General features: G+C 49.4%; 1 protein-coding gene across 2 annotated transcripts in view; it reads right to left on the bottom strand.

The window, feature by feature from the left end:
• The window catches only part of FAM53B (family with sequence similarity 53 member B), a 45,080-nt gene that overhangs the window by 11,613 nt on the left and 20,699 nt on the right, over positions 1-12,768 (bottom strand). For both annotated transcript variants that reach the window (XM_063163029.1, XM_063163030.1), the window contains one exon: positions 6,164-6,858. In XM_063163029.1, the coding sequence (XP_063019099.1) occupies positions 6,164-6,858 (695 nt within the window). The remainder of the gene's footprint in view (positions 1-6,163; positions 6,859-12,768) is intronic.

Here is a 12,768-nt window from a genome sequence, read left to right as displayed (position 1 = left end):
GTAGGTGCTGACGCCAACCAAGATCACTGCCACCTCTCCTGCCCTCTCCAGCAAGCCTGAAAGGTGCCAAAATTTAAACAGAAAATCTTCTTATGTGAAAATTAGAGATTTTTACCCCTCAAGGGAAAACCTGGGTGCTCAGAGAGGAGAGGTCCCTTCTCCCACCCTGCAGTTTGAAATTTCTTCCCACTCAGTGCCAAGACCAGCCTGAATCATTTCAAACTGGCGAGCTGCTTGTTTCAGCCCTGGGAGTGTACAAACTCCTTTGTGCCTGCATCCTCATGGAAACTGCCAGCATTCCTAAGTTTGGAAGGGAAAACAAGGCAGAGGGGCCAGCCAGGCTCCCAACCACCACAAGCATTACACTCTGAGCTGTATCTGGACACCCTCTGGATCTCCAGCCCAGGCTGGAGCTGATTTTAACTGATTTTAGCTGCAAACCATAAGGAACACACATCCTCATTTCAGGGGATGCTCCTGTGATCCCTGGTGCAGATGACTCCATCCTCTGAAGGCACGTGCTCCTGGCAGGGCAGTGAAGTCACCCATGAAAGGCTCTGTCTGTCCAGGGAACAACGTCAATGGTCCCCTTGTGTCCAGACCCTTCCCACAACAGGCACAAAGTCCTCTCTGTAGCTCACCCTCAGCAGGCACACCCAGGGCTTCACCCTCACCTCCTCCTCAGCTGTGCCCACTGCTGCCAGCACCCATCCCTCACAGAGAAGAAATTGTGAAGTCATGACCATGAGATGCTCTCCATAAGCCATGGAGATGCAGAGCAATATTGTATTTTAATTGCTTTGTTTATTCTAGAGTACTACTCTCTGTCTCATACACTGCAAACATTACATAATTACAGAGCTTCACAGAGGAGAAATGCTTTGACAGCTGCCTGGGAATCCTCAGTGTTCATGGGTACAACCTTTGTAGAAAATTAAATGGATTTTAGAGAAAACTCAGGAGGAAAAGACCAGGAGTACAACATTTGTTGAGACAGATGTAGTTCTTCAAACTGCAACTTCTCTGAAGGCTCACAGAGGGACTAAAACCTTGAAGAGCAATCAGAAATGGGGCAAAAGAGCCACCTCCAAGTCTTCATTTGCTACCAATAGATAGATTCTACAGCTGGGAGGAACCAGTATCTCATCACATCTGACAATTCCTGTCAGCAGTGCAAAGCCTTACATGCCACTGAGATATTTGTGCCTTTCTTTTCAGGGAAAGTTGTATTTTCAAACTCTCCAGCACCACCCTCCATTTCCAGCCAGGGCTACTCCTGTCTAGGGTTTGTGCTGCAGGGAACATGGCTGGGTTGAACAAATACATATATACATTAGAAAAATTAGAAAAATAGAATGGTTTGACTTGGAAGGAACTTCAAAGACCATCACATTCCAACTCTGACTTGGGCAGGGACACTTTCTCCTAGACCAGGCTGCTCCAAGCTGTATCTAGCCTGGCCTTAAAAATTTAAATATATATGTATAAACATATATCTATAAAAACACAGATATAAAAATAAATTACCCATTTAAAAACCACATCTGTATAAAGGATAGCTGTGTTTGGAACCATCCTAACACAAACTGAAATCTCTCCGTGACCACCACATCAAAATTTCAGACAGCAGGAAGCAGAATGGGGAAGAGATAGCGAGGGCTTGCGTGGCCACAGCTGGGGATTATTGCAAATTCCCACTGAGGGTGGCAGTCCCTGGTGTGGGAGATGTGTCATGTGTCCCCTGCAGCTGCCCAGAGCCTGTGTGAAGGAAGGCAATTGCACACACCAAGATCAGGGCTGGCCTATGGCTCAGCTTCCCGTCAATGACTCAGCCAAGCCACCAAACCCAATGTTTGTGCTGCCACGAGATGTTTCAGTACACAATGCCTGAGATCCCAGGAAATGTTCACACCAGGATGTCAGAAAGCAGCAGATGTGGAGGTGGGACGTGCCAAGTTCCTCTGGAGAAGAATCCACCAGACCACGGGGGAGGAAAACCCAGCGGGTGTCTCTCCACCACACAGCATCCCTGGCAGAGTGTGGTTTTATTTTAGAAAATCCATCTTCTCACCTAATTCCCCCAGATGCTTCTCTGAGTGACTTGCAAAGGGTAAAACCACTCATTCCTGCCAAAATCAGCCCAGCTGGGAGGACTCCTGGGGTCTAAGAAACCTCCTGTCACCTTTGTGACACTTTTAATTTCCTGTTTATTTTAGATGCACCCACATCAGAAAAAGGAAAACCAGCTCTTTGAAAAACCTCCTAATTCATGGAAAAATCTGATCCCAACCATTTCTGACCTGGCCTGCACCTACAGACACAGTCCCAGGGGCTGTGAGGCCAAGAGCACTGTGCTGGGAAGGAGAGCAAGCCGTGAGGAGATTCATTACCACTCTGCCAGAACAACTGCTGGGCTCAGGGAGGTGGGATGTGCCCTCCTTGGGCTTGTGCTTCATGTGGAAAGGAGGAATAAAAGCTGAGGGTGGAAAGCAAGCCCAAACCCTATGCTGAAATGAGAGGATGGTTCATATCCTCATGTTGAGGAAGTCAGAGATGCCAGGCCAGGCACCCAAACTCTCCTTGCCTGGGGTGAAGATAGAAACCAGCTTCTTCCCACCTCACCTGCTTCTGGGCTTGGATAATTAAATGACACCTCATTGTCACCCACTCACCTGACTGAGACCCCCCTGATCACTCCCAGTTTGAAGGCAAAGAAGCACAAGGCAAAGAGTTCATGTGCATTTAAAAGGAGCAGAAGGATTGTCCTGGTGCCTGTGGCTTTTTAAAATTGTTGCTATTTCAATGACAACCATGTGCAGGGTTTGGTTTCTGCCCAAAGTTGAAGCCTGTCTGGTTTGGTGCCATATGAGCAAATAATAAAGGGAGGGATATGGGCTCACCTTGCCTCTCTGGGCTATGGGAATTGCAGACAGAAGAGACACAACCAGGATTTTGAGGAATGAAAGGCAATATTTTCCTAAGTATTCTCCCTGCCAGCTTAACTTCAACATTTAGTTTTCTCTCTTAATTAGCCCAGTTATGTAGCCATGTAATTGCTTCCAGGAGCGGCTCCCTCCCCTCCTGCCTGGCCTAAATATCCCTCCCAATATGAAGAAAACATTTCTTTCAGGTCAAATTATTTTTATTTTGATTATGGTACCAGGTTTCAGGCCTACAAACACACGTGGTTACCAGCACAAGTGAAAAATTAACCAATCTGCTGCCAGAGCCAGATGCTGATTCAGTACCCAGCACCTCAAAGCTCAGTTCCCACTTTGACAACAGCACTCAGGGACTCAGGGAAAACCCTATGTCTCAGTTTCCCCATCTGAAAAGTGAGTACTTTGTGGATATTTGGAAAGTCCATTCTGGACACTTTGGCTGTCCTTTGCTTTGCCCACTGCACACGAGGTGTTTCTACCCCATACAAACCCAGACTTGAGCACGCATGCAGCCAAACAGACACTTGTCATTATTTCAGCTCTTCCTCTGAAATCACCCCATTTTGCATCTCCTGGGCTGGAAGCATTAAAAGCAGCCTGGGAGATGCCCAAATGTGCAGAGTTTTCTCGAGCACATTTATTCCCCACCAGGAATTAGTTGGTTTTCCTGACTTTCCCATCCCAGGGAGGGCTCTGACCGTGCCCCACCAAAGACAAGAATGCTCCCCGTGACTTGCCTCATCCTGCTCGTCCCTCTGTGCCAGTCCTCCCACGCCAAGAACTGCCTGCCAGTGCTGCTCTCCACAAGCTCTCAGCTCTGAAACCCTGGCCCTTGCACAGCTCTGCTTTCACAGAATCACAAAGTTGGAAGAGACCTTCAAGGTCATCGAGCCCAACCCCTTTCTTCCTACTCTGCTCCAGCCCTGCCGCCCCACACCCAGCAGCACAGCCCTGCCTTGGGGATTCACCCGCTGCCACGGGCACCTGAGCCTGGCTGGGTTTCCTGCCTGGAAACTGAAAATATCCATGGGAGCTGCTTGGACTGGGTCCCACTGGGGAGTTCCTTAGTGATGCTGTTGTTGGTTGTTGGTTGTAGCAACCGCTGGGCGTTCGGCAGCGGCTCCGGCCACCCAGCCTGGAGCAGAGGGATGGCAGGGGCTGGGAGAGGGGCTGCCCACGGACGTTAGGAGAGATGCTGAACCAGGCAACCCCTTCCCCATTCCCACAGAGCTTGTGCCACACAGTGTGGAGCTTCTGAGCCTTTCCTTGTGGTATCACTTCTCCCAGAGGTTGAACCACCCCAACACTGAGCGTTCAGGCATTGCTTTCTCACTTTGGAAGGTGTTTTGATGTGGGGGACAGCAGCCAGAGAAAACACAACTGTTCCTCAAGCTGAGGGTTTTCCAGGAACATGGACTGAGCTGCTTTTGGACATCCAAGTGATTGGATTTTTTGTCATCTTTGGATCACCCACCCATGTCAAAGCCATGGCCATCCAAATTAAAAACACGTGCCTGGCCTCAGCATCCATTGGAGGGGAAGGGAAGCTCCTGCTGACCCTCGAGATCTCCTAGGCCAAGCCCATTTTTTCAAATCAGCCAACAAACATTGGGCTGATGCAATGGAGAAGCTGCCTCAGAACATCCTCACAGGGCAACAAAGGTCTGTCCAGCCAGAGCCTGGACAGTCTCCTCCTTCCCTTCCATCATACCAGACAACCACAGAATGGTCTGGACTGAAAGGGTCCCTAAAGCCCATCTCATTCCACCCTCTGCCATGGACAGGAACGCCTTCCACTGGATTTGGTTGTCCCAAGCCCCGTCCAACGAGGCCTTGAACACTTCCAGGGAAGTGAAATGATGCTTGTCTGCTTGTACAGAGAGAACCAGAGGGCAGTTGTGCTATTCCATCCTGTGGCTAGTAAAGTATAACAACCCATGTATGTGGTTTTGACTGTCCATCCAGTTTACTATCTAATAAAATTAGCTTGGCATAATAAATGTTGTTGCTGTGATTTATGAAAAGACAAGAGCAATCCTCATGTTTTTTGCCTGATCTCACCCAAATATGTGACTTCTTCACCCTTTTTATCTTCCAAGCTCCTCTGGAGGAGAAAAAGATGATCTCTTCCTCCAATACCGCTACACTCCTTCAAACACCCACTGCACTGCAAAGCTCAGAACACCATAAAATATCATGTTCTTGTAAGAGGAAAATGCACACACAATGTTGGATCTCACCCATATGGTGAACTTCTCCCAGCAGTTTCCCTGCAGAAAACAAGGGGATGCCTTGCACCATACAGGCTTTGCTGGCCCCAGCACTACAAAAACCCTTTAGGGCAGACACTCCCAACACAGGTGACTCTGGGATGAAGCACTGCAAGTGATCCCATGGAACTGAAACCATGGGGGAATTTTTAAGGCCAGCAGAAGGTGACAGCCCACCCTGGGATGTGGCCAGGGCACCCCTGCTCCCACAGTGAGAGCCCTGGGGCCTTCACACCCCCCATTATCTCCATTCCTCACTGAGCTGACGTGTCATTGACTTTGTGACTGAAAACTATTGATGTGGGAAATGTCAAATCATAAAACTGCAAGAAATCTTATGAACGTGGAAGGGAAAGGTTGTCCTTCAATGCAGCCTCTTGCTCTGTCTCCTGCTGATGTCCAGTCATTGGTCCAGCAGGGAGAGGACCAAAGAGCAAAGTCCTCCCTGATTTGCGCTTCAGGTCTGTTATCTGGCTCTGAGCAGCAGATGGAAGAGGGAGGTTGTGCTCTGTGTTTGCAACTGAAAATGAAACATGATAACATCTCTAGAGTGGAAAATTACAGAGCCTAAGCGCAAGTAAAGCCTGTAGCAGTAAGAATTCAACACCTGACAAGCCAAGGCTGGGGGCCTTGGGGTGCTGCCTTCATCTCACCATGGCAGGCCCGAGGCTCCTCTCCCCTGAACTCAAAAACGTGGGGTTTAACATATTCCTGCTCAAAACCAATGTCAGAAGGAAATGACAACATGGTGCACTTGGTGTGCAAAGAGAAGAGAACCGCATGAATTTGCCAAAGAGGTCCATTTAGAAGGGAAGGGGTTATTCCGCCTGGCCAGCAGGATGTGTTTCCCCATAACATCCACATCACACTTCACGCCACCCACCCTGGAGGACGCTGAAGGCTCCTGAGAACACCTGAGCCCCTCACAGGGACAGCCCCACCACCTCTTACCTGGGTCATCTTGGCGAGGTCCAGCGAGGGCCGCTCCTCCTGGACCTCCTCGGGCCTCCTGCGCTTGATGCCCACCTTTTTGTCGTTGAGGACGCAGGGCTGGGAGCGGCTGCGGGCCAGGCCGGCGGCGCGGCGGCCCAGCTCGGGCGTGGAGGCGGGCGTGCTGCAGGCCGAGGGCGCGCCGTACTCCGAGCACGAGAAGCGCTCGTGCGAGCAGGACAGGGACCTCTGGATGTCCACCCTGTCTCCCCCGTGCCCTCCAGCAGCCGATCTCCTGGGCTGCCCGCCGCACAGCGGGTTGGAGCGGGCGGGCAGGCTGAAGCTGGAGCTCCTCTGCATGGTGGCGAAGCCGTTGGAGTAGCGCTGCACGCTGCCGCCGCTGTAGCAGCGCCTCTTCTCCACCGGCGTCCACACCTTGGAGCCCAGGGGCCTCCAGGAGGTCCCACAGCCCGACATCTCATCGGAGAAGGACAGGGAGCGGCACTGGCGCTTGCTGGGAGGGGCGGAGGGGTGGCCATGGGGGTCGCTGAGGCTCAGCTCCTTGATCAGGTTGGTGACAGAGCAGGTGCCGGCCGTGTCCCTGGGCCAGCGCGAGCCCTCCTCGCCCTTGTCCGACAGGCAGTCCCAGATGCTGGCGCCCGGCTGCTCGAGCTGGAGTGGACATTTCCTGCTGAGATCTCTCCATCTGTCATTTTCTGGTTCAGAAAGGAGAAAAGAAAGGAAAAAAAAAAACCAAAAAACAACACACACGCACAGGCATTAGCGTTAATTAATTCTGCGACTCGCTTTCTATGTCCATAAACAAAAAGAGTAGCATATGGGACCTTTTCCAGTACAAATTAATTAACTCTTGGAATATGGTTTCCTGAACTGCCAGCAGAGTGGGTTGTGTGGTGTAGATGGAGAGAGAGACAAAGTGACAGTCCCAGCAGGAGCAAAACTGCTAGAAGAAGATAAAAACATGCCTCTGAATATTCCAGGTTGCACTAGCTAAGGGGAATTGAGTGGTGTAAAATGTTGTGGCTATTGGTTATCTCTGTGCTAAATCATGTCTCAGATCTGTGTGGTTTGTCCTGGGCTCCACAACTGACAATTGCCTGAATTTACAGCTGAATTTAAAAAACATGGAATCACGGGATGGCTGAGGTTGGAAAAGCCTTCTGGGATCATTGAGTCCAATCATTAACCCAGCTCTGCCAAGGCCACCACTAACCCATGTCCCCAGGGGCCATGTCCACATGGCTTTTAAATTCCTCCAGGGATGGGAACTCCACCACTGCCTAGGCCTCGACAGCCCTTTCCCTAAAATCCAATCTAAACCTCCCTTGGTGCAACTTCAGGCAGTTTCCTCTTGTTTTATTGCTTTTTTACCTGGAAGGAATGTCCACCTGGCTGCACCCTCCTGTCAGGGAGTTGTGGACAGTGAGAAGGTGCCCCCAGAGCCTCCTTTTCTCCAGGCTGAGCCCTCTCATCTCCCTCAGCTCTTTTTATCAGACTTGTCCTCCAGACCCTTCCCCATCTTTCCATGGACAGCCATGGTGGAAGAGGAGATTAAAGAGCATGATCTCATTCCCACACACATCCCACTGACAGCAAAAGAATAAAGCAAAGCACCCTCAGGGCTGGGCTGCCCTGCAAAGGACGGGGCTCTTTGCAGATACACCTTCAACACTCAGCAGGAAAACCATGGCAGGACAACCCCGCCAGCTGCTGCAGTGGAAAAAAGTCATCAGCCAACAGCCTCTCCCCTGTGCCTGTTTTTGTCGGTGGCGGCTGCACACAGAGCCCTGCCGTGCTGGAGAACCCTCGCTGCCAAGTTTCACATGATTGTATCTAAACCAGGCAATGTTTTGGGGGCTTTTTGGGTATTTCCACTCAGGCAACTGAAGGATGAATCAAAAGCTGTGCCTAGCCCGCAGCTGCAGGTACCAGCCTGGTAGGGAAGATGCAACGGTGCAGAACACTTCTGACTAAGGTTTCAAGTCAGGAGGTCAGATTTGGGGCCCCTTGCACCACTCTTGGCCGATTTTCCCATTTCTCCCTTCTCCAGCTGCTGCCCTAACAGCTCCAGCCACAAACAGCCTGGCTCTGCCCGCAGGAACCGCACGGCATTTCAACTGTTGCTCTCCTCATTTTAATAAACACAATGAAAAGTGAGAAATCTGCTCTAGACAACTCCATCTATGTTTAGATCTTTATTATTTTTCCTCTGTACTATGCTGCCAGCAGAGACATTTCTTGGGTCAGGTCAGCAGACAAAAGAAACAGAAATAGAAGCCGATTTTTCATGGCAAGCTGCCACGATCCTCTGGCCGGAGACTGTACAAAAGGCCTTGGTGAGGAGGATACGGGACACCTTCCTCTTTCACCCCTGCTTCAGCACAAACAGCTATAAATCTTCCAAACCTGGCAAAGAAAATGGTACAAGCACCACTATCCCCAGCCCCAGCTTGAGGTTATTTGCTTTTCCCCTTGCACAATGTGAGCTGGCACAACCCGGTCCCTCCGAGTCCCCAGCCATCACTGACCAGTCCCAAAATGCCACATAGCCCAGAAAATGGGTTTTCAGTGCAAGTAGGAAGCAGGTTGCCCTGAAAAAAATTGAAAATTGAGTAGGCTAAAGGCCGAGGGTATAATTAAAGAGCTCTGGAAAGCCTTAGTGAGGAAAAGCAGCTGGTTTTCTGCTCAGTTTTTAAGGACTAAAAGTTCCATCCTGCGCACGTTGATAACGATAATTGCACTGGAGACATTAATTCTGCTGCAGTTAAACATGTATTAATTTTCTTTAAACTACAAACCTCAGCCTGGTTTACCCTGAGGCAGCAATTTGTTCCAGGATAAAACCCACCATGAGAGCCCTTGGTCTGCAACTGAACTGCCTGGCTGGAAAACTCTCCTTTGCCTGTTGGAGAACAAAGGGACAACCAGAGCACGCTGTAAGTGCAGCCTGAGGGGCTCCTGCCCTGCTTAAACAGGTCCTTCTTGGCTGTTGGTGTCCCCAGATGAAACAGCATCTTACTTCTGGATTTTGACTCAGAACTGCAAAGATAAACATTGATATCTCAACAAAACCCAGCTGTTCTCTCACAAAATCTTCTCCACATCAAACAAACCCTCATGGTGCTCATGGACTGGAGTCACAGCCCAAAACTGGGGACATGAGTGTTGTTCTCCATCCTTGAGAGCTCTGCACTGCTCCACAGAGAACAGGATCCACCCTCAGAGCACCACAGCCAGGTTTTCAAAGGCTGAGCTCCAGGAGCACCCACAGACACATCAGACAATTCAGTGATGGTCCTGGGCTTTTCAAATGACTGCTGTGCCCCTCTGGTGACACAGAGTAAATTTTACTGGCCACCCATAACCACAGAGAAGGGTGTAAAACCAAAACGCTGACACAACTTTAACTACAGCGACACAAATGTGCTGCTATAATATTTTTACAGTTCCTTTTTATACATAATGCATGATCCTTCTGCTCAAGTTTCCTCTACGTTCTTTTCCCATGAAATAATTTACATTAATACATAATTTATTATGGCAACTTGTAAAGCAATTAGAGGTTTCAATCAATTTTTCTTATCCTTTTTGGCAGATAGATTCTGTTTGGAACCTAACCCAAACATTTGTCTGGGCACAGGTGCACATCCAATTCCCTTTTTTTCCATGTTGTTCAAGCGGAATTTTGGTCTCACAGTTCCTGTGCACAGGGGAAAAGGGAGCCTGCATTTTCCACTGCCCCCTGTTTATGTTCAGGAGATAATTTCTAAGTGTGGGACACATTTAATGGTTGTAATTAGCTGATGGCAGTCCCAGGGAGCTTTCCTAGTGCAGAAATAAGATCAAAATATGATGGGCAGAGCTGTGCTTCAACGGGAAATGAAAACAACAGCCTCAAAATCGGCTCTGGAGATTAAACACACCTGTGGGCTCCTTGTGCCAACAGCCTGCATGGGGGAGGGAAATCCCAACCTTGACAGTGAAACCTGCCCAAGCTATTCAGTGGGGTCCTCTGGAGAGGTGTCCCTGCTCCAGATAAACCTCACCAGAACACCCCCAGCAGCTTTTTCTCTCTGCAGGGTGACTGTGTTTGAATGTGCACCATTGATGGCCTTTCCAAACAATACCCAAAATCCAGAAAGCCCTGGTTCAGAAAGAGGAGGCATGCAAGCCTGGCAGGTGCTTTCAGGATGCATTCAAGGGCCATCACCCCCATGAAGGGGTTCAAGGTTGGACTTGATGATCTTAGAGGTCTTTTCCAACCTTCATGATTCCATGAGCTGGCTTTTCTCCTGGTTTCTTGGCTCTCCTCTGCCACCCAAGGATGGTGAAAAGCCACTTCCAAGAAAGAGCTGTGCAACAGTGAGCCCAAGGCTGCAGCCCTGCCCTGGCATGCTCAGAACAACGATGCTGCCAAACGTGGTGGAGGAGTGATGTGAGAGTGCCAAAGGACAGAAAAACTGACCTGAGTGCCCCATCCCTCACCCTGCTCTGCTGCAGCACCCTAGGAGGGCAAACTCCGAGAGCCCTCCAAGGGAAAATGGAAATGATGCTCTTTGAAAGGAGCACTTCCCAGAGTGCAGGATCTGTCCCAGTGGCTCAAAGCCATCCTACTCCTCCTCCTCCTGCCTTTTACAATCATGGGATGCTGCATGTGCAAGCACCTTGTCACTGCCTCAATAAAAGCCTGCCTGCAGCTTCCCTCAGAGATAATTTCTTGCTTACACAGAAAACAGGAGATCTCAGCTGTCAGCACACACCTACTGAGCTTCTCTCACTGGGTCAGGTTGGACAGGGCTTGGAGCAACCTGGGGCAGTGGAAGGTGTCCCTGCCATGGCCAGAGGTGGAGAGAAATCATCTTTAGTGTCCCTTCCAACTCAAACCATTCCGGGGTTCTATCACTTTTGACTTCCTGTACTGGAATTTTTCTGTCTTTGGCTGGATAGCAAAAGGCATGGGCAGGGACACCTTCCACTATCCCAGGTTGTTCCAAGCCCCATCCAACCTGATTTTGAACATTTCCAGGGATGGGGCATCCACAGCTGCTCTGGGCAGCCTGTGCCAGGCCCTCAGCACCCTAATGCCACAATTTTCCAATATGCCACCTTTTTCTAGCACAGATATTTTCACTGGGGACCTGCCATGGGGACTGCTGAGGAAGGAAAAGGGAAAAAAAGGAGGGAAAAAAAGCAAACCAACAAACTATCCATCAACAGGACAATTCTTATACTACTGGGTGTTTCAAGGACCCATCAAGGAGAAGAGAAAGCAGCAGCTGTTGTATTTATTGTTTTAGGTACTTCACCTTTAATCTTCCTCCAGGCAAAGAGCTATATAGAGATAAAACCCAATCTTTTCAGTAATATTATCATTTCACTGGCAGAAATATTTCTCACAAATCTAAAAGCCAAAAGATTATTTAGGTCACCCTGAGAATGGGACCTAACCATGCATCATCCAACATATCAAGTCTTTAAGAGTGTTTACTCAATACACTGAGTTTGGTTACAATCTATAACCCATTTTCAGATTCTTGCAGTGTTTGGTACCTTACAAGAGAAGCTCCAGGGTTTGGATGATGCTCTCCCTGGCAGAGGCTGACCTTCCCTCTGCCCTGCTGCCCCATGGCCATAGGGTCCAGAAATAAACTGCCTTTCTGCCCAAAGCTGCCCTCATCCCAAAGGTATCAGAAAGATTATTTTCTAAGATTCTCTTTTGTCTAAAACCCCCCAAAAAATCAGCCAACTTCCCTCCAAACCTCCCACACAGGTAGGACTGTGAGTCTTTGCCTCGTGTTGTCAGTGCTACCAGTCCAAACTTCACTGTGTTTATTTATCTCAGTGCTATCCATCATCAACAGGGACTTGGCCCTTTGGACTAAAATATTCCCCAAGTTTTGCATTTTGATAGCAACTTATTTTAAAAGTCAATCGAGTTTTCATCCTGGATTAGTGTGTGATTTTGGCCTGCATTTGTAGACAAGAACTCTCAGGAAAAATAACTAAAATGAAACCCAAGCCAAGCAATGCCCTCACAGGAGGGAAGGATGGGCTCCTCTTGACTGGGCATGACAGGGCCCACAGCAGGGCAAGCTGAGGTCAAGGAGGTGACATTCAGTTCCCTCAGAAGGAGGATAATTTGGCAGAAGGCTCTGAAAAAGCTCTTAAAGACAGGCTGCTCCTCAATTAGGCAGAGACTCTGTATCTGCTGAAGAGCCTGCCAGTGCCACAGCGCAAGACAAAACCATCTGATTTGGGTTCTTTGTTCCTCACTCGTGTTTGAGAGGCAGGGGAGAGGCAAGGGGCTGTCTCTATCCCTTCTTGACTTTGATTTTCATCTCAAAAACCCCACAAATGCTGTCCATCTCCCCAGACTGCCAATGGCTGGAGCTATCAGAGAGCTTGGGGGACATCTCCTGTCAGTGCATGTGCTCTCATTAACACTAATGAGAGCTGTGTCCATGAGCAACAGGGGCAGCCTCTTTGTCTGTGGAGGACTGGCTCTCACAGCAAGGAGCTTGGCTCAAACTTGACCTACAATTTTAATTGGGTTTTGAGGCCTGGCCCAGGGTTTGGCTCCCTGCTAGGAAGGCCAAAGAGAAGAG

The sequence above is a fragment of the Melospiza melodia genome, chromosome 9 (genome assembly GCF_035770615.1).
Source record: "Melospiza melodia melodia isolate bMelMel2 chromosome 9, bMelMel2.pri, whole genome shotgun sequence".
Classification (NCBI taxonomy): domain Eukaryota; kingdom Metazoa; phylum Chordata; class Aves; order Passeriformes; family Passerellidae; genus Melospiza; species Melospiza melodia.
This window is presented reverse-complemented; position numbering and strand designations above follow the sequence as displayed.